Source organism: Lemur catta, chromosome 8 (assembly GCF_020740605.2).
Source record: "Lemur catta isolate mLemCat1 chromosome 8, mLemCat1.pri, whole genome shotgun sequence".
Taxonomy (NCBI): domain Eukaryota; kingdom Metazoa; phylum Chordata; class Mammalia; order Primates; family Lemuridae; genus Lemur; species Lemur catta.
In genome coordinates, this window is record NC_059135.1 from 99637323 (window position 1) to 99659434 (window position 22112).

Sequence of the window (22112 nt, forward strand, 5' to 3'; positions counted from 1 at the left end):
AAGAGCCCCATGGAGGGAGAGTGGGGTTTGCATCTGTGCCTGCCCAGGCCAGAGGCTCATGCCGGCTCTCCACAGCCTCAGCCAAGGGGCGCCTTTCCCACCCCGCTCCCCTTTCTCCCCCAGCTCCGAACCGGCGGGGCCAGAGACCCGGGGTGGGAGCCGGGTGGGAGCCGAGGGAGGCGAGATGCTTGCGGCTAAGCGAAGTTCTGAAACACATTCTTTACCCTGGACTGGATATTTTCATTATTTAATGAGTGTAACAGTGGCTAAAAGTCACTAGAGAGCTTCTCTTTTCCAGAGTAACCCAAGATGTATAGGAGACTGCCCAAGATTTCCCCAGCGGTGGGGCAGGGAGGCGGGCGCTGCACGGGCTGGAAAAGACCAGCGACAAGGTTGGAAGGGACCGCGGTGGGAAAGAGGACGCACTCTACCCAGCAACTGGTGATGCGGCCAAGTGGACATCTGTGGTTGGCCAGCTCGCCATCCCTCCCCCTCCTTTTGGTCAGGGCACCTGTCAATCAGAGGCCAAGCCAACCAGTGTCTCAGCAGCGTGAACCCGGAGCCAGGGAAGGTGCCGCCCGGAGATCCTGCCTCCGCGGTCCTGGGGCAGCCCCGCCCGGTGCTCGGCTGGTCCGCTGCCCGGTGCTCCTCTGACAGGTTGTGTTTTACCTTTACTCCAATGGACCCGCCTGTCTGTTGCTTGTCCCCCAGTCCTTGGCCGTGCGGGGACTGTGGGGTGACTTCGTGCTGGGCCTTTGTCCGTGCCGGGCCCAGGCTCCCACTCGCGTGTCCTGTGCCCCACTGCTGACCCCCGGCCACTTCCTCAAGCCTGGCCGGTGGCTGAGCCCTTTTATTTGACCTGCGCATTTCACAAAATGGAATTTGAAACCCTTCAGGCAGGGAGTGCCCGCCCCACCGCCCCTGCTGTCTCACACCCGGTGGTCGGACCCACCTGGGTCACCTGCGTGGTTCGCGGGGCCTGGTCCCGCCGCTCCTGTCCTCACTGCTGCCTGTGGGTTTGTCCTCCGGCCGCCGTCTCCGCGGCACAGGCCGGCCGGGCCCTGCGCGTCACCGAGTCCCAGCCCAGCGCGGACCGCTGCGGGGCGTTGAGTCGACCACCTGTAGCGCCACTGGCCGGGGAGCTGGAACTCTCCGCGCAAGCTCATTTACGTCGGCTTTGCTGGCTCGTGAACAGCAACGAAAAACCAATGGATGCGATTAACTGATCAGTCAAGTCTTTTGTTTCTGAAGACACTTTTTATTACGGAAATGCTCACACATACACGAAGTAGAGGAAGCGGCGTCATGAGCCCTCCACGGAGCTGGCGCTCGGCTCCACAGTTTGCAACATCTGCGCAGCCCTGGCTCACCTCTGCCTCCCCAGCCCCCACCGCCCGCGCGCCCATTACCTACCCGCCACAGCAAGCTAGGTTGTTTTAAAGCAAATCCGAGATGCCAGAACGTTTCATCCATAAACATTTACATCTTTAAGAGATAAGATCTCTTTTTTAATCTACTATTATCACACCAAATATATAACAATTCCTTGATATCATTAAATATACACATAGTGTATATTTGAACACATAGTGTTCAAATTTCTCCAATTATATCTTGTTTTAATCATGGATTGGAAGAATTAATCTATTTTATTTTTTAAAAATTATCTCTTAAATGTCTCTTTACAAGTGGTTTATTTGAATCTGATTCAAACTAAGTACAGCATTGCATGTGGTTGATACGTCTCATAAATTTCTTTTAATCTGTAACAGTTCTCCTCTTTTTTTTTTCTTATCACTTAGTTGTTGAAAAACCCAAGTTATTGGTCCTGTAGACCACGCTATATTCTGGATTTCGCTAATTGCATCCCCAGTGAGTTTTAACATGTCCCTCTACACCTTGTATCTCCTATAAACTGGTAATGGATCTAGACACTTAGCCAGGTAAATTTTAATTTCTTTGGCCAGGACACTTCATAGGCGGTGCCTTGCACTTCCCGTCCCATCACATCAGGAGGCCCTAACGTCTGGTCGTCTCCCTTTCTGTACCTTGAGACTGAGCAGGTGCAGGTGTTACCCCCTCTCCCCCGCCCCAGCTGTGCTTCGCTATTCACCCTGTGCTGAGCCCCGGGCAGGGCCACACCTCACTCGAGGGTCGCACTGTATGCCCAGGGAATAAGAAGCCACTTCAAGTTACTCAGTTATTCTCGGTATTTTTAAATATCAGTCTCAAACAGAATACAATTTCATCTAGTTTATAAAAGTTAACACAGATCTGCTACCTCAAAGTAATCAATCCAACACTTGCCCATTAGTAGGACATATTATAACTTCATATTTAACTGTACATATTTTTACAACATTCATACTAGAAATAATCTGTCATCACATAGAGATTTCAACATTGTTTTATACTTTAACAAAAATGGCATGTGAAAAGTATATTATTTCTATTTTACTTAAGAGTTATTTTGCAGAATGACTTAATAGACGGAAAAAAGATGTACCATATATATTAGTATGAAAGTGATTTTTGGATAAGGATTATGTAAAAAGAATCACGGAAATGGGGACAGGATGTTTGAGGCATGACGGCAAGGAGAGAATGTTATAAAACCATGGTTTTTCCTCTTAGTGTGGAAAGTGAGTAGCATGAAAGGCAACGGAACTTAGCAGGATCGGACATTCCTGGGAGCCCCGGCTTCCACTTAGGGCCTGGCACAAGCACTGCAGCTGGGTTACGGTTCCAGTTTGGATATTTAAAATACCGCTATGAAGATAAAAACATGATCTTATCTCTGGGATGTCTGTTTATGTATGTATTTCTCCTTGAAATAAAAATGTTCTAAAGTTGTACTGTTTAATTCATTTTTCTCAACTTGGGCAACAAAATTTTACATAGTCACATTTCCAGTTCTTATACATCTGCTCAGTATTTCAATTTGGTTAGAAAATCTGGTTATTCTTGATTTCACCAGAAGCTTTGTTTTTTATTGATTATTTCTTTCAAAGAAAAATATTCAACTCCATTAGGCATTATGACTAGAAAAACAAGCATTAGTTGTGGAGAGAAAAATAAGAATATGGCCCTTTTAATTTTGAGCCCTGCTATGGGACCTAAATTTGGTGCTCGGATAAAATGTTGTCTCTGGAGTTTTCTTTCCATAATTACAGTATTACACAGACTCTTTAATGTTCTCTCTTCAAATCAGAAACAATACATTGAAATTGTCTCCTAACATAGAGCCCTGATGCCAGCATTTCAGAACATATATTCAAGAACTGAATTTGTAAGTAAACCACCATTTCCCTGTGCGATGCATAGATACTACTGGTCACAAAATATTGAGCCTAGCACAGTGTATGAGGCACAAGAATTCAGTGCCACTGGTTTTTAAACAGCTGTTTGCTCAATTAAAGGCAACTTCTGGTGTACAGAAGTAAAATAGCTATCTTTTTGTGTTTCTGTGCATAAGAATGTGCGAGTGTCCCAGAAGCTGGGAGGCCAGTCTGTAACACGACAGCCTCTAAAGCAAGTACTTTCCTCCTCTGCGGTGACCAGCCGCACACAAGCACCCGGTGCGTGTCCGAGAGCTGGCTCTGCTGCATCACCTGCCCGGGTTTCAGACCCACGCTTACTTTCTGTTAACAAAACGCACGTGGATGGGCACCCCCGGCATCAGGAGCCCGTGGGTTTTTGCATGAACAGCTTTCGTCTGAGAAGATGTTTTGATCTCAAAATGTTGAAGCAGCTAAGAAGAGAAATAGAGAGAAGGATTCAGATTAGGAACATCGGAAAATTCACGGTGCTCCCTGAATGCGTTTACTCCTCCTACGGTGGTCCCAGGCAGCAGGGAGCCCTGGCAATGAGCACCCACGTTCAGTCTGGAGGCCACTGAACTGCTCGGCCAGTGGATGCCCACGATTTGGAGGCAGAACTTTAAATCCTGTAAAGAACCTGGCATGTCCACTGAGCCACCGCGAAGCCAGTGTGACCGAGGCAGGCAGCATGCCCAAACGGCTTAGGTTTCATTAGCCATTTCAGAATTCTAACTCTGCTGCTTCCATGTTAGGTCTAGATAAAGACAGTATCAAAGGAGCAAGGAGAGACAGGAACAAAGTGAAACTCCAGGTTTCCTGCAGGTTCAGAGTCTGCGGCCACTTCAGACGTGGAACAGACACAGCAGCAGGGAGAGCTGAGTCACGGAACAGACATCATCACGCTAATATCCTTTATTTAAATATTCCTGATTTGTACCTTTGATTCCATTTCTCATTTCTACAGTTCAAAAGCAGAACCATCCCTGGGTCCCAGAGTAAAACCGGAAAGTACCTAAACAGTGAGTCTGGAAGAACACCAAGGTTTCCGTCACCCTAAAGCCATAACCTCCCCCGACAACTGGCCAGGGCCGGATGTTCAGTCCGCCCAGGGAACAAAGCCAACCTGCTCTACAGATTTCTGCCAACACACAGACTCCTGGAGGGGAGGGAGGGCCTTGCTTTCAGCCCATTCAGACAGTGCAGGGGGCAGATGAGCCATGGGCTTCTACCTGGGACCTGCCCGGCCCTGCCCTGCCCTGCCTCTCTCTCCAGCCTCGTCTCCCAGGTGAAGCAGCAGAACCCGAGAGGGGCTGGGGCTCCAGGATGGAGTCAGGCAGGAGTCAGGGTTAGAGCTGCAACAGGATGTGTGCTGAACACGTCCTTTGTCACTGTGAAAGAGCCAAGCTGAAAGGTGCCGTCTGTAGGTGGCCCCGTAAGTGCCTGCATCCAGGTGGATCTGTCTAAACATCTAACCTCTGACCCCTCTGCTGACCTCACAGAACGACCTGCTCTTTCCCACGTGGCAGGAGAACTTGCACGTGGGTCTCCTAACTTTGAGGGCATCGTGCACTTGGCCTCTTTTCCTTTCTGAGTGGTTTGCTTGTTGAAAAACCCTAGAGCTACTGAAGAAAGGGAATTGTTAAAAAAAAAAAAAGTGTGCTCTCTTTGATTCTAACTGATGCTATTTGCTTCTGTAAATATGGCTTGCCAGCTAGGCGCTTGGCTTAAGTGGAGCCATGACAGGCTTCACTAAAGTTAAGAAAAACGAGGTCCCGGGGAGATAACTGCAAGTTACTTCCTGATAAAGGGCTGGAGAGTCCCGGGGCCTCCAACCAACCAATCAGATAAGAAGGGCAAGGCATGATCAGAAGCCAGTCCCGTGGCTTGGAAACCAACCAATCAGGAGCCAAGACAATCAGCCACTTTTGAAGGAGCAAATGAATTAAGGGAGGGAGGGGGGATGGTAGGCCCAGTGCATGTAATCTGCTGAAAAGTATAAAAGACATGTGCCCCCACGGCGCGGGGGTCCCTGCCCATGGAAAGAGACCACTGCGTTGGTGCTCGGGGCTTGGACCCTAGCTCGAGCTAGTCAATAAAACTCCTTTGCCTTTTTGCAGCCTCAGTGACTCTGTCTTTCTGTTCCCGGGGCCGAGGGGAACCGGTTCTAACACTACAAAGGAGACAGAAACAAAAAACACAGCTCACCTCAACTCCCTGACTCCCGGGGAGCTGGGCGAATCCTCCAGACACTCTCCTGTGCAGCAGATGTCACGTTCCTGGTTGTAAGTCTGTCCCTCCCCTTCCCAAAGCCCACAGGGACATTGCTGCACTGTTGGGCAGATGCCATTTATTTGGTTAAGAAATAACACCTTCTGTTGCGGGTGTGCTAAGAGAATTTCTTCATGACGGGGATTGAATTTTATCCCTGATCTTTTGGGAGGGTCATATCATTTTTCTCCTTTCATTTGTGATTGTGGTAAATCACACTGACACATTTTCTGGTGGTAGATCAAAGGTGGCTAGCTAACAGAGGAAAGTAAACTATCTAACAGAGAGTAAGAAAAATAAACTCACAGCACATAATTGCCCCTTTGAAAACTCACAACACAACTGCCCTTTGTTTTGTTTGATTAAACACCTGGAGCTCAACTCCTCTTTAAGCCAAACTTGTTATCTCTAAGAGTTTGGTTTTCATAGCCTTGAAGCCCCTAAGCAGACAGCAGGGGAGCGAACGCCCCCCACCACCCCCCAGCTCTGTTCAGCACCAGATTCCAAGGACCTCTGACAAGCCGGCCTCACAGAGAAAAGAAAAAAAATTATAAAGCACATGCAGCATTTTCCCAGCTGTTTTCACTGTCAGTTGGCTGAAGTCACTTTTGTCTTTCTCTTTGTCCCCAAATAAAATCCCCAAACCTCCTATCCTCTGCACTGACACTTTCATTTCTTTCTCTGTTGTGCCTTCCCACCTTTGGGAAGTAAAATAAACTTTATTTCCTGAAAACTATTCTACCAGTGTGAGAATTCTTTCTCCAACCCTCGCTGTGAGCTCTTCTTCGTGAGTCCTCCCCCTAACATTCTGGTGGCCCATATGGGGAAACTGAGTCACTTCCCTACCTCTGCACAAGAAGCTCACTCTTCTGTCTCTGTCTCTAAACCGCTCCCTCCCCTGCAGTGCAACTCCCAGACAGTCTTCTCAGTGCCTTCAGCATCGTTCGGAATTCCGTGAGTCTTGGGCTCTGGAAGTGGCCAAATGCTCAAGGTTGAGAGTGGTAGCTTTCTGGTTTTGTCTGGGATGGGAAACCCGGCGCTGGGTCTACCACTCAGGAGGGTGCCAGGGAAGGATGCTTCCTAACCACCCTTCCCCAGGGGGGGATGTGCCTTGGAGGGCCTTATGCCTCCTGCCCCCATCAGTCTTCACGCAGAGTCAGGGACACCCGGCTTTGGCGGAGATCTCCAGGTCTTGGTCTGAGTCGGAACGCAGGGATACCATTTTCTGGCCAGATCTCTAGACCTCGGTCTGACTCAGATTTGGGGGATGACTGATGTCTGATCAGAATTCCAAAGGTCATCTGAGTTGGGGACACCCCCTCAGACTTCTATTTTTGACATAAGGCCATCCCTAAAAGGTCCTTTTCTGTCTCCTAGTTGCCGTCATGGGCAACATTATGTTAAATGACCAGAAAATGTGGCCTGAGAATGGATCTCTTAATCATAATGCCATTCCGCTACTCGACCTTCCATCGCCACTGGCTCGTCAAACAGTCCAAAGTCCTCTATGATCCCACAGCAGAAGGAAGCTTCTCAAACCGTGGCTACTGCAATGAGACAAGTTTTTCAGAGACACAGATACCCTAGGGGCTCAGAGAAGAAGACACCAGGACCATGCCCTCCTTTAGGAACTGAGCCCTGCCTCCACTATTACTCTGGGTCCCTGGAGTAAGAAATGCCCCAGGAAGTGGCCTCCGCAGGGACCATGCCCTCTCTGCAAAACACAGGGGCACTGAAAGCGGGAGTGCACTCTCCCTAAAGCAGGGGACTGCACTAGGCTTCCGGAACCAGTGAGCCCTGCAGAGCTGGCACCCCCCACACCACGGACCTGCGGGGACTGCTTCAGTCTGATGGACAGACCCCGGCTCTCGAGCACGCTCAACGTCGTCACATCACACCAGGATGGCCGAGCCTCAGGTAACTCTCTCTCTGCATCACAGTAAGCAAACTGATTTTAATAAAACCAGAGCCACTTTACTCTCCCTAAATTTTCAGGACCTCTATTTCCCTCTCCTATCTCCATCGTCAGAGTGAAAAGTAACATACGACCCCCTGTGTACTCCACAGCTCCTCTGCTCACTCTGCTCACTCCTTTGAGCGCTTCCCAATCACCCCGACTGGGAAATGATCTTACAGTTAAGTCAGACACCTGACTCCTTTAACACCACAAGCTTCCTTTTTCAGGCTCTTGGTAAAGACTTAGCGTTCTCACTGACTCGAAATACACCCATCACGTCCTACACCCTTACATAGCTGTTCAGAAAAACAGGGACTTTTCACTGCTCAAGGTACTTCTGTCAAACACGCTAACCTTATCATACAACTCAGGCAGGCAGCTCCTCTCCCCATTTGGAGAGTTCCAGAATTCCCGTTTGGGTTGAAAGCTCAACCATTTGGGAGAGTTGGACTGTTTGCATTTGGCACCCCCTGGCTCATCTGTCAAGCTACGGTCCATTTGGTGTATGTCACGTGTACACACTGGGAATCTTCCGACTCTGCTGTTTGGGCTTTTACGCTATTTGGACCTAGGACAGGTCGTTTGCAATATTGGTTGGTCTGCGATAAAATTCTTAAAAACTCTGATGTAGTGTTCCCAGACTTGTGTTTGAAACCTCTTAAATTTCTGTTCTTGTGCACATGTTTAAACTGATGGGTAAAGTACATCAAAAATATTCAGAACTCAAACGGTCAATCTGCCACTATAGGGTTAAAATATAAAGTTTATTAAACTCTCTGTCTCTGTTTTCTGGTCTGCCTGCTTGAAACTGCTAAGTTACTGGTGTTGAGATAAAACTCATTGTCTCTATTATCACTAACTCAAGGTTCCTTGAAGCAGCCGGTTCTGGCAGCAGTGTGAGCATTAAAAACTCATTGGAAATTGAAGAAAAAGGTAAAAGAGCCCTTGCGGTTCCCTCTCCTATCCCACCTCTCCTCTAACTTTTAAAGTCCGTCCGATTCAGCCCCTCCCCCTTAATGATGCACATGAGCTCTCACAGGCAGGGACTGCACTTTGTCCCAGGCCACCAGGAAGTAGCCTCAGAAAATGAGATCTTCATCCAAATTCCCCAGTTTCTGAGTGCATTAAATGGAAATTTTAGTTTTCACTAAAGAGAAGGGAGGAATAAAAGGTGGCCTTGGTAATTAACTAGCTAACAGAGGAAAATAAACTAACAGAAAGTAAGAGAAATAAAATCACAGCACATAATTGCCCCGTTGAAGAGAAAACTCACAACACAACTGCCCTTTGTTTTGTTTGATTAAACACTTGGAGCTTAACTCATCTTGAAGCCAAACTTGTTATCTCTAAGAGTTTGGTTTTCACAGCCTTGAAGCGCCCCAAGCAGACAGGAGGGGAGCGAATGCCCCCCAACACCCCTCAGCTCTGGTTAGCACCAGATTCCAAGGACTTTTGACAAGCCGGCCTCACAGAGAAAAGAAAAAAAAATTAAAAAGCACACACAGCAGTTCATAGCAGTTTTTGCTATCAATTGGCTGCAACCACTTTTTTCTTTCTCTTTGCTCCTGAATAAAAACCCCAAACCTCCTATCCTCTGTGCTGACACTTTCATTTCCTTCTGTGCCGTGCCCTTCCCACCTTAGGGAAGTAAAATAAACTTTCTTTCCTAAAACTATTCTACTGCTGGTGTGAGAATCCTTCCTCCATCCCACACCATGTGCTCGTGAGTCCCACCCTAATGGCAGCCTACCCTGGTATTCCTGAGTGTGCCTGACCGGGTGAGGCCCTCCGGCTGGATGCAGTCCTGCATTCAGCTTGCCAATCTTTCATTTAGGTTATTTTTCATCTTCGTTAATAAATCAAATTGGCCTGTGGCTTCCTTCTTCATGTTATCCTGTCCAGGTTTGAATATCAGGGTTATGCAAAACTCCTAGAATGAGACTTCCTCTCCTCTGTGTAGGATGATGCCTACTCATTCATTGAAGGTTGACAAAACCTGCCCATAAAACAGTGTAGGTCTGGAACATTTCGGGAGTAGATCTTTTTACCACTGACACCTATGTTAGGTCTTTTCTCTTTTCTCTGAGTCAATCTGGGTAATTTATATTTTTTCTAATAAATTGTATGTTTTATCTAAGTCTTGAAATTTATTGGCAAAAAACTCTTTGAGGTATTTTCTTTTCTTTTTTTTTTTTTGAGACAGAGTCTCGCTCTGTTGCCCAGGCTAGAGTGAGTGCTGTGGCATCAGCCTAGCTCACAGCATCCTCAAACTCCTGGGCTTAAGCGATCCTCCTGCCTCAGCCTCCTGAGTAGCTGGGACTACAGGCATGCGCCACCATGCCTGGCTAATTTTTTCTATATATTTTTAGTTGTCCATATAATTTCTCTCTATTTTTAGTAGAGACGGGGTCTGGCTCTTGCTCAGGCTGGTCTCGAACTCCTGAGCTCAACCGATCCACCTGTCTCGGCCTCCCAGAGTGCTAGGATTACAGGCGTGAGCCACCGCACCCAGCCAGAGGTATTTTCTTGATTTAAAAGAAATCACCTACTGCATTTGTAGCTGTGTCTCCTTGTTCAAATAGTACTCCCAGTACTATCTGTGCTTTCTCTCTTTTTTTCTTGGAAATTAAAAATAACTATGCTCCCTTTCTCTACTTGCACAGGTAGAAATGAGGACTCCTTAAGAAAAACTTCAGTGGACATATCTGTACATTAATAGCAGCCAACAAAACCCATCTCCAGCTCCACGCACCCCATTTCTAACCCTCCTCCAACTCTGTTCTCTGCAGGAGCACAGGCCGAGCCTTGGCTCTCAGGTGTGTCCCTGGTGCTTCAGGTGGGCAGAGCCTGGCTCACTGCAGAGGCACTGCCTGCCTCTCGCAGGGACCACCTCGCCTGTCCTTGAGGTGGCTGCCAAGATCCAGCAGCAACCTGGGGAGCTGAGCCCTTCCCGAGCACACTCCCCGCGGCAGGGCTGAGTGCAGGTGCCCGGAGGACAAGAACAGCTTCTACTTCTTCAGCACAGATTCTGCACATCAACTGTTTTTATTCCTCACACACCTGTGAGGCAGGGACTTGGCCCCTTTTGTGAGTGACGGGCTCAGGGTGACCGAGAAACCCGCCCAAGGTGCTGGAGCCAGTGGACAGCAGAGCTGGGCTCAGAGCTGGTTTGCCCCGAGCCCCTTCCGTGCCACAGCAAGCTGCCCCTCACCCTCACATGGACCCAGGGCCACATCCCCATGTAGGTGGGGTAGCTGCTTGATCCCACCAGCCGATCCTGGCAGAGCCTCCCTGGGCCACCTGTGCTCCCCGACCAGAGCCAGCCCTGGGCCAGTGGGCCGCTCTCCCCGCGCTTCCTTCTGTGCCTCCATCCCGGGCAGCAGCCCTCACCTTCTCCAGCTCCGGAGCCCACCCCATGCCTGGCCACCTGGAATCCCTCTCCCCCTCCTCTCAGCGGGCCAGCCTTCCCTGATCCCTGATGTCCCTCATGCTGTGCTCCCTGGTGGCTTTTATGCTCCCTAGTGTTTAAGGACCCTCATCTGATGCCGTCCCAGGCCCCTCTCTCCACACTCCCCACGTGACGGCAGGAGCGCTGGGCTCCAGGCCCTGGGGACCTGCATGACACACACACTTCCCAGACCTTCAGGCCCCTCATCTGCACCTCTGCCCACAGGACCCCAGGGAGGACAGAAAGAAGGTGGGCTGCCGGGGGAAGGTGCCTACCGCTGGGTAGTGGTCTCAAACACAAACGGATTTAATGCAGAGCTCTTGCTTTTAAGTTTTCAAAACCAAGTTTTCTTTCTTAACCTGAATGTCTTGATCCCGCTGAGCCCAGTAAAAGAGGCCGAGCCCACAGCCAGTATTTGACCTCCACACCCTACCTGGATCACGACAAGGTGAATCTCCAGCTCTGCGATTCTCCGCCCGATGCAGCTGCGAACTCCGTAACCGAAGGGGATGGACCCGAAGTTGTCAACTCTGCCCGGGTTTCCTTTCCGCAGCCAGCGCTCCGGCCGGAACTCCTTGGCCCCAGGAAAGTTCTCATCCTCGTAGGACGTGGCATAGTGGCAAAGGGCCAGCTGGGTCTGAGGAGACCATGTGCAACAGAACAGGAATAGAGAATGGGGTGGCGTGAAGCAGAGCAGTGGCCAGTGGCCTGGCTGGACAGTCCCTCTGAGACGTGCCCGGCCTGGGGAAGCCGCTTAAGGTGCAGTCACCCGGGACAGCAGCCCCTCCCGCCCTTCACACTTCACAGCCCCCATGACAGTGCAGCCGCCGACGAGGCCAGTCAAGCCCTCAGAGCCTCTCCAGAAGGGGCCCTGCTGCTGCCACAGGGCCTGGCCCACGGGCTACAGAGTATCTGCTCTGTCTCGAGCAGTAAGGTCACACCACTCCCTCCTCCTAAACCCACCGTCACACAGAATACACACAGAGGAAAAGGACCCCTGCCCATCTTTGCTTAGGGACAAAGACTTCCTGAATGTGCAAGCAGGTTTCCTTCCACTCCCACCACCGCCCACCCCACGGCCACCAACTCACGCCTTTGGGGATCAGGTACCCGCCAATGACCAGGTCTTCCTGGGTGACGCGGCCATTCCCGGGGAGCACTGGAAACAGCCTGGAAAGAGCGACAGGAACAGGAATGCAGTAGTGACTTCAAGAATATTTTGGTAAACATTTAGAAATCTGAATATATTGCCGTTTCCACTAAAAATTCTTAAAAAGTAACACATGGTACAGTTTCAACTAAACAATTTTGCGAGGCCCTCTGTGGTCCCTTAGACAGTTACGCCAGCCATATTCCTAGGTGTGCAGAAAAGGCACTAAAGTCAAAAAAGTTTGCAAAACACAAAGAAAATCTTTATCATGCCATTTGTATTCCCAAGGGGGAAAATTCTGTTTCTGACATTTTATGTGACTATGGAACCACTTTATCAAAGCTTAGTTCACAGGACTTAGGGTCCCATGAAATACGTTTGGAGGAACAATACTTCAGCTATGGATTGTCTCAGAGAGCTGACTCCTGAGTAAGACCTAAAATGACAAATACCAATAAACCAAGCAGCCGGCTCCATTTCTTTCTTACTTTGAGAGTAGACAGCATGCTGTAGATTGAGGATGCAACGCAAATTGAACCATCGTTATCAAATCTGGGCTGACAGCATTCCTTCAGTACATACCATGGAAAATAACCTTTGCTTTGTCACGCATTTCCTTGTGGAGGAATGCTGTGTTTAGGGCCCCTGAACTGCGAAGGGAAGAAGTTTCACTGGCCCCCTAATCCCACCTCCCACTCAAATCATCCCCCACCCAGGACAGCCCACATCCCTCCAGCCCTTCCCACTGCCACTACAGCCCTGTCCAGGAGCCAACAAGCCTCACCGTGTGGCGTCCCCAGCCCTGACTAAGGCATTCACACAGAACCACCGGGCTTTGTCAGCAGGTCTGGAAATTAGCCAAACAGCCCAGAGTATTTTCCTGACAAATCGATCTTGTTCCGTGTTATCTTCAGAGAAACAAGGTCAAAGGGCACTGACCCAGGAATATATTGGGAAACGCGGGATGAACCACTTGGCTAAAGCAGGGACAATGTTAAACGACTGCTCCGAAGATCTTTATGAAGAACAACGAATACTTCAACAGCAGAAAGGCCACTGGAAATGGCAAAAGCAGAGAGGAAGTGATAACAGCCATGAATATCCTCTTCCTAAACCGTGCAGCACCAAGGGCACTTGGAGGATCTGTTTTGATAAAGAATCAGGGACTTAGAGGACACATTTTGTTGACACGGATTTGGGTGAGCCTTTTACCTCAGTGTTTCCTTAAGGAGAGCTCGGACTAGGGGGACTCTGGGGACGTCTGCTGCTGTTGGAACATGCCTTTCCCCCAAGTTCTTGGCTATCTCCTGGTGCACCATCTGCTGCACTTCGGGGTGCCTTGCCAGGAGGTACACTGCCCAGCACAACGTGAATGACGTCTAGTGAGAGAAAGCGGCAGACACAGGCACACTGGTGAGTCACACCAAGGAGTTAAACAGCAAGTGACGTCCATACGAAGTCCCCTGGGAAAACATCCAGGGGCAAAATCATACTCACACACTGCTATTGCAGCGCTCAATGTCTAACCAAAACCGAAGACTCTTTTTCTTAATTCATGCCAGGAAAACCAAACCACTATTTTGGGGAAGTAACAGCAACTCTGTGATTCACGTGCTCTTGTAATGAATAGCCACAGAAAAGTTATTGTGGAACTTCTTTTAATCACTTAAGAGCAATATGCTTCCTCTTCAGTGGAGCCTGAGGGGTGCAGGGGAGATGCTGGTCGATCCTGGAAGTTCTGGTGGAACTTCATGCGACCTCTTTGCAGGGTCACCCATTTTTTGCTAGAAAAGGTCTCGGGCTGCCCACTGGCATCCCACAGGCCCCAGACGTATGGCTCACCCACTCCAGCTTCCCTGATCTAGAGATCGGGCATGTGCAGAAGATCATTAGTTAGCTAGCCATCGTGCCCGCGCATTTATTAAGTAAACTGAACACAGAGTGGTCAAATAGCTCATTTGTGCAAAGCAGTGTCATTTTTCAAACACCACTTAGACTGAAGAATTGCATTTCCAGTTATTGAGAATAATTCTATTTTATTTTCCTAGGTCCCAAGATTTTCACTAAAATCGAAGCTATCATTTGTGGAACTATATTTCACTCTGTTGTAAACAAGGAAATTCCATAGTATAAATGCCCCCTTTCTTTCATCAAAAAAAAAAAACAAAAAACCACCTAACTTAAGTAGGCCATATTGATAGCATTTCCTTATAATAGATGGCACATGTTTATAGAGGGCACGCTCTCCTGTAATATATAATATACAACATAACATGCAAGCTTTTACTTATAAATGATAAGGAGGTCATTTAGATGCTTTCTACTAGGAAAACAGAAAAATTTATGTTAAAATCACATTTTTGTGGAAAAACAAAATGTGGTATATCCACACCATGGAATACTATTCAGTAACTAAAAAAATAATCAATTACTGTTATGTGCTACCATGTGGAAGACTCTCAGTCATTCTGCTGAGTGAAGGGAGCTAGATGCAGAAGAATACATACTGTATAATTCCATTTACATAAGTAGTTAGAAAAACGTGGTGGTAGTTTCATAAATGATTGCATCTGTCAACAGTCTGTATCGAATTGTACAGTTTAAATGGATGCATCTGATTGTGCATAAATTATACTGCAATAAAACTGATGTTTTTAAAAGTCAGTATGAAGTCGTTAAAATTTGTCTCCTGCTGAAAGAAAACAGAGCCCTTCTGAACTCCACCTCGCTGTGATGCTCCCAGTTACCACCAGGGGGCAGCAGGTTCAAGTGTGTCCAAATCAGCCACGCCGCAGGGTCACAAGGCTCCTCCATTCGGGTGGTGACTTAATTTGAACAAATCCACACCATCCATCACATTTACACAGTGAATTAGAATTTTCCTTGATTGTATCACTCGGTTTATAGTTAATTTATATATATTTTTTATTGTTGTAGAAGATCCATGAGAATAAAGAGTTTATACTTTTTTTTGCCTTTACATGTTTCAGTGACGTTGTAATAAAAATAATATTTCAACACTGGGGGGTTTTGTCCCTTTAAAAGGGAGGCCTGGGCCTTATCTAAGGTCAGGAAGCGCTGGTGTAGAGGAAGAGCTTCCAGGAGAGGAGGCTGGTTTGTTCCCCCGCCTTTGAATGGAGGCAATGACCCGCCTCGGAAGGGGCTGGGCACGGGCTGGGGACAGGCTGGGTGCGTGTGGACAGTGAGCACACGCAGCCCTGGATCTGCCTCCCACCCAGGCCCTCCGCAGCTATGCTGACTATATAAAACGAACTGAGGAAGAATTAAATGAATTGCTGCCTTTATCAAATGAATTCTGTGGCCTAGAATATTTTAAATGATAAATAATAAAGTCTTTAATGTCTATGCCCTCATCATATCTGACATTATGAAACAATGGACAAAATGTTTGCAAGTCAGGAATGATTTTTGAACTTCAAAACTTAAGCCAGGCACAGTGGCACGCACCTGTAATCCCAGCTACTTGGGGAATTGTGGAATAATGGAATTGTGGTTCTATTTTTCACAGAAATCATTGTGCACCTCAATTATACATTTTACATACAGTCATGCGCTGCTTACCAATGTTTCTATCAATGACGGACTGCATATACAAAAGTGGTCCAACGAGATTAGAAACCATATTTTTACTGTGCCTTTCCTATGTTTAGATACGTTTAGATGCACAAACACTACTGTGTTACAACTGCCCACAGCACGCAGCAGTCACACGCTGTACAGGCGTGTACAGGAGCAAGCGGCCGCACCATGTAGCCCAGGTGTGCCGCGGGCTACGCCATCTAGGTTCGTGTAAGTGCACTCAGATCGCTCAACGACGCCTTTCTCAGAACATAGCCCCATCGTTAAGCGACACGTGACCACGTATGTAGTTTTCTCCTGGAGACCTTCGCGTGCAGGCTGCTTAAAGTATCTGCCTTAAAAGGAGACAACTTCCGTCAGATTATGAGGCTTGTTTGTTGAGAAACAAGGTCCCCACAGGCTCACCGTGTCGACGCCGGCCAGCAGCATCTCGGTCACGTTGGCGTAGATCTCCTCGAGGGTCAGCGCCTGGCTAAGGAAGAGGTATGTGAGAAGTCCCCCTCTCACCCTCTGGCCTCGGTCCGTTTGGTACTGTATGTCCCTCAACTTGTTGTCAACATGAATTTGGCCTGTTTGAAAACAGTATTTCTTTTGAAAAAACTTGGGGTTGGGAATATGTTTTCAGTCTCGATCCCCTTTTTCCTCCCAGTAACTTAACTAAGGCAGTGGCAGGTGGCAGGGGCTAAGGGAACCCAGAGTTATCTGTTGTCAACCTTGGAACTTCCTTCATACGGCTGCTTGTGTAAATGAATGAGAAGTTAAAAGACAAGCTAAGCATTTCTTCCTTTTTAAAAATAATCTATAAGATATTTACAAATGTCTGCTTTACTACTCCAATGGCCAAAGGAGTTATTTATATAATGTGAAGTAACAAGAATGCAGATTCCTTTATTTTTTTCCACTATTCTCTCAGAAGAGAAAATGAATGGAGGAGAAAAGGCCATGCATTATCTGAGATGTCACCACAAACAGACACAAGCACATTATATACATCAGCACGTGCTATTCAAGTGAATGTTGACCTTGAAAAGACACTATGGGACACTTCTTTCAAGGTTGTTCTAGAAGATTGTTTTAAGTATTTTGGAAATCATTTTTTTTTTCCTTTTTGGAAATGCTTTCATAGTACAATAAAATTTTTAGTCACATAAGAAAACTAATCTTCTTATTTTGTAGTCTCATCTTAGGTTTGAAAACATTATAGGGTCCAAATGAATGTGCTTGGGCCTGAAACTCTATCTACATCTTAAGCATTGACAGATTTACTGTACTAATAGCATCATCACCCATGGACATTCACTTGTGTGTGTCACAGCTAGCATATCTGTTAAAACCAAAAATTTAAAAATGAAAAATAGATCACATTACTTGTAGACACAACCCATATGCCTTTTGCTTCTTTGAAAAACACATCTAAAAGTCATGAGTCCAAATAACAACCTGTAACGACGTCTGGGCATCCTTTGCCACAGTCTGGAGGAATTGGACACATGACACACAGTAAAGTTAGGTCAACCTCTTACACAGAAGGTGCCCCTAAATTCTTCTCTTACTGAATTTGAAGAGTCCATCCCAGGACCTGCAGAACTCTCGCCAGGGTTTTGGGATGAAGGGGCGAAGCCATCTGGGAATGGCGCCTGCGTACATGGAAGTCTTGAACATACTGAACATGAGCTCCAGGGCCTCAATGTACTCCACGGTGGGCTGGGGGACGCTGTTCTCCAGGCAGCCCAAACGACGCTCATAAAGGATTGTGGCCACTCCTAGGTGGGAAAGAGAATTTAAAAACTCTCTTCTTCTAGATTATTTACCATATCAACATGCACTATCTGCCCATAAAAGTAACTTTCTTTTAATATTATTTTTTTTTAATTGAGATATGGTCTCACTATGTTGCTCAGGTTGGGCTCGAACTCCTGGGCTGAAGCGACCCTCTTGCCTCAGCCTTCCAAGTAGCTGGGACTATAGGCATGTGCCACTGCACCCAGCTAAAATTAACTTTCAAACCAGTCTAGGCCGGGCACAGTGGCTCACTCCTATAATCCTAGCATGCTGGAAGGCTGAGGCAGGAGGATCGCCTGAGCTCAGGAGTTCGAGACGAGCCTGAGCAAGAGCGAGACCCTGTCTCTACCAAAAACAGGCATGTGGTGGCGCATGCCTGTAGTCCCAGCTACTCGGGAGGCTGAGGCAGGAGGATCACTTGAGCCCAGGAGTTTGAGCTTGCAGTGAGCTAGGATGACACCACGGCACTCTAGCCAGGGCAACAGAGCGAGCCTCTGTCTCAAAAAAAAAAAGGAAGTCTAGGTGCCCTTTGTGAGTGAGGCATCACCACTTTGAGGATTCCTCTGTGTCCTGAGCTACAGGGAGCCGGGCACTGGGGGTCGCTGGGTGACAAGACCTGACTGGTGCTGGGTGACGTGCACTGTGCGGGCAGGTTAACATTCACTGCTTCATCAAAGTAGCTCCACAGCCCTGTGAGACACACATAAAGAAACCCACTCTTGGCCAGGCTTGGTAATGACACCTGTAATGCCAGCATTTTGGGAGGCCAAGGCAGGAGCATTATTTGAGCCCAGGAGTTCGAGACCAGCCTGGGCAACAGCAAGACCCTATCTCTACAAAAAACTAGCTAGGCATGGCGGTCCCAGCCTATAGTCCTAGTTACTCAGGACATCTGCAGGCTGAGGCAGGAGGATCGCTTGAGACCAGGGGTTTGTGATCACACCACTGCAGTCCAGCCTAGGCAACAGAGTGAGACCGCTTCTCAAAAAAAAAAAAAAAAAGAAGAAGAAAGAAACCCACTGTCAGTGGGAGATGAGAAGATCCCGTGTTTATGTGGCTGGCTAAGGCTGTGCAGCAGGAGGCAGGAGGCAGCCGGGACTCGACTGAAATCAGGTCTGAGACAGGAGCCCCCAGGGAAGGCGAGACCTGGGGCCTGCCGCTGCTCTGCTCCCACACCCCCCCTCGGAAAGCCGGAAGCAAAGCCCCAACGGGCTCCTTCCTGCCCTGGCCACTGGGGATCACCTTTCAGCCACTGGCCAACCTCAGGGAACTGAAATGTGGCTCCTCCTGGCCAAACCCGGGGAGCCCAGGCCCAGAGGTGCCAGGCCAAGGAGCCGCGGTAGGGAATCCGCGGAGGCAGCGCGGCCGCTGTGCTTACCGCCCGCCTCTGGCCGTCTGGGACCAGGTTCAGAGGACGTTAATATTAGAACTCTGAATTGTTCGCCTGATCTAAATTTGAAAGTAAACTCATTTTTAAAAAAAGATGAGAAAGCTGTTAGAGGTCCTCCAAGATGTATGTTTAAGAAAAGAAAAAAGCAAGGTACAGGACAATATGTTCCGTGTGCTGCTGTCTATTTTTTCAAAGTAAAAAGAATATTCATGTGCACATTTCCTTGCACATACACAAAATATCTATGGACAGATACGTGAGTAACTGGTGACTAACTTAGCTGCATTCAGGAAAGAGGGAGAATTTTCACTGAATACCTTTTGGTTTTGATATTTGAACCATGAGAATGTACTACCCATCCAACATGAATTTAAAAATGAGGACAACGTTGTAGTAGATGCCCTCTAACCTTTGTTCCTCTTTAAAAATTATGCTAGGACAGGCACGGTGGCTCACTCCTGTAATCCTAGCACTCTGGGAGGCTGAGACGGGAGGATCGCTTGAGGCCAGGAGTTCAAAACCAACCTGAGCAAGAGCGAGACCCCGTCTCTACAAAAAATAGAAAAATTAGCTGGGTGTGGTGGTGCATGCCTGTAGTCCCAGCTACTCAGGAGGCTGAGGCAGGAGGATCACTTGGGCCCAGGAGTTCAAAGTTGCAGTGAGCTACAATGACGCCACTGCACTCCAGCCTGAATGACAGTGCTAGATTGTCTCAACAACAGCAAAAGAAGATTATGCTAAAACAAAATATGTAGTAATTGGGAACATGGATGCTTGAGTTAAAAAGACCTAGATTTGAAACTAACTTTGTGCCTCTAAAACAGGGTGGGGGTGGAGCCTTGGGCAAGCTCTTTTTGAAGTCCCAGGTACCCACTGGGAAGGCAGTGGTGGCAGGCCTGGCTCCCACGAGCACCACAGGGCACACACGCCAAGTCCCAGGAAACTGCTCAACGACAACTGCTGGGTCCCGACAAGCATCCATTCTTCCATCTCTCCCTTCTCCTGGCTCCACCCACCTTCCATTGAATATTTGAAGAAAAGGTCATTGACATTGGTCACAGTTTCTCCATCTTCTGCCTGGCTCCTGAGGATGTAGATTCTTTCAATTAAATCAGCAATAACTTGGTTGACTTCTCCAGAAAAAATGGCCACATCTTTTGGCTTCAGAATTCTCTGCCTCAGTACACTTCTCATCTTGAGCCACCGTTCACCCTCCCTAGGGGAATAAAGTGAATTTCAGATAATCTTACTAACACTGACGTTCTGGGGAAGAATTCAAGGAACCTCTGAGAAACTTTTATGAAGAATCAGCAAGATCTGTCAATCAAAATGGAATGAAGGCAGGAAAGACTCTGCTGGGGAGAGGAATGGCAGCCGCAGCCCCGAGCCTGGCGGAGCTTCTGCCGCGGCCCTCCAGACAAGCATTAAGGGAAAAACCACCACTGGGAATCATCTTTAGTAAAGTAATATGATTTCCTGTTGAAAACCTTGAAATAATAGCACAGTAAAGACATGAGACTGCTGACTAGCAGAAGAGAAAATGGTTTATATATATGTGCACACACATACATAAATGAATTCAGTGTCGATATTAAAAACGAAAAAGTGACTGTAGCTTGTTGGTAGTGTGTTGGGGCCTTGGGGCTCCTGGCCACACCTTGAGGACACCCCAGTCACCAGGCCTGGAGTGACCCTCCCGGTGAAGGCAGGGTGCCGCCTGAGTCCCTGGGGCAGGTCTGAGGGTGCTCGGAGCCTCAGGGGCCCACAAGAGCCACTCACGCACCCTGTGTTGCTTCCTTCGCCTCCGTGTCTGCTCTGGGGGGCCGTGCTAGGCCAGCCAGTCCCCTGGGCCCAGGCACTCCCTTTCCCTTTACGCCCCCTGTGCTGCGGTCACCAGCACTGCCCCACCATGTCTCAGCTGAAGAGGGTGCCAGCCACCAGCGCAGGCTCCCCAGCCCGAGGCTGCCAGAGCAGGCCGCACAGCTTGTGCCTTAGCCTCGGCCACGACCCTCTAGACCAGGGCATCCAGGAGGAGCTGTTTAATCACCTCCCTTGGGACAGAAATTGAGAGACCCTGGTGACTTCCGATCACAACTCTTATTTACCTTATTGGGGAAGCTGGTGATTGCATTTCTGCCCAGTTCATATATTACTATAAGGACATATATATCAGAAGAGCCACAGATAGAACCTCTAACCCACAGGGGTTTGGACCAGGAGATGGCAGACACTCCAGGGTCCCCTCCCTGCCTAGCACTGTGCTGATGATCACTTGGATGGCACAGAGGTGTCAGTGAACTTTGTCCAAAATTAGTAATCACAGTCTGCTGTGAGACAGGAAAATCACTGCGTGGCGATCAGTGCTGGAGGTTCTCGGGCCCTTTCCAAGGGGATTTTCCTTCGGGTCTCCTGAGACAGCTGACCCTTCCTTCTCCCATCCATGCACAAGGGCTCTGCGAGCTTCAGCTTCTTTGGCTGTCACTGAATGGACACCTGAAGCCACACAGCATTGCCTGAAAGCACTCCTGCCCATCCTAGGGCCAGTGTGACCCCCACCTCCTGCTGGCACACCTTGTCACAGAGGAGGAAGGAGAGAGCCCCAGCAGGCCCTGCAGCCCTGTGTGTGGAGAGCACACAAAGAGCCATTTGACACCATTCCACTGGGGTTTCAGTGCATTTTTAAAAGCTTGTTTTTAGGAATGCACTTGGGGGGGCCTCCCTGAGCACCCCCTCCAGCCTGTGGCTTGGCCTGGCCCCACATACTCACGCAGAGATGAGCCCGGTGGCTCTCCCCCGTAAGTCTCGGTACTCCTGCCAGGACTCCATGTTGGCTCTCTGGGGCGCAGCCCCCTCCGCCCGGAGCACCTGAGCCACCATGTCTCGGTCTGCGATAGACACTACAAACTGAGGACCAAAGTGGGACTTGAAGATTTTTCCATATTCCCGTGCGTGCTTCTGCTGCAATGCCATGGAGAAACCAAAAAAAGGGAAAAATACACAGATATGATATACCTCTAACATAAACATTCTTGTGTGTTAGAGGAACAGAAAATTGGGGTGGACGGAAGCTCTATATTACACAGAACTCAATCAGAGCAGTAACTTTACATATTCCTGAGATAAACTGACTTCCACATAAACATATTCACAGAAGTCTTCTTATTCTTTAGCGATATGTTTTTACAACTACCTTAGCT

The 22112-nt window shown here is 48.3% G+C and overlaps 1 protein-coding gene across 1 annotated transcript; it reads right to left on the minus strand.

Moving 5' to 3' along the window:
- Positions 1–231: 231 nt before the first annotated feature.
- Positions 232–21906, minus strand: LOC123643351 (cytochrome P450 27C1). Its single transcript, XM_045558826.1, has 9 exons — positions 21683–21906; positions 19932–20131; positions 17297–17506; positions 16149–16312; positions 13356–13522; positions 12085–12163; positions 11427–11630; positions 953–3751; positions 232–859 (listed from the first exon to the last, which is right to left on the minus strand). The coding sequence occupies exons 1-8, from the start codon at positions 21883–21885 to the stop codon at positions 3635–3637; spliced, it is 1344 nt and encodes a 447-aa protein (XP_045414782.1). The 5' UTR covers positions 21886–21906; the 3' UTR covers positions 232–859; positions 953–3634.
- Between the last annotated feature and the right edge of the window lie 206 nt (positions 21907–22112).

Coding starts and splice junctions, on each gene's coding strand:
- LOC123643351 (XM_045558826.1), bottom strand. CDS start 21,885: ATGGCATTGCAGCAGAAGCACGCACGGGAATATGGAAAAATCTTCAAG. Junction 20,132..21,682: donor GCCACCGGGCTCATCTCTGC/GTGAGTATGTGG, acceptor TTATTCCCCTAG/GGAGGGTGAACGGTGGCTCA. Junction 13,523..16,148: donor TGCTGGCCGGCGTCGACACG/GTGAGCCTGTGG, acceptor TTCTCTCACTAG/ACGTCATTCACGTTGTGCTG.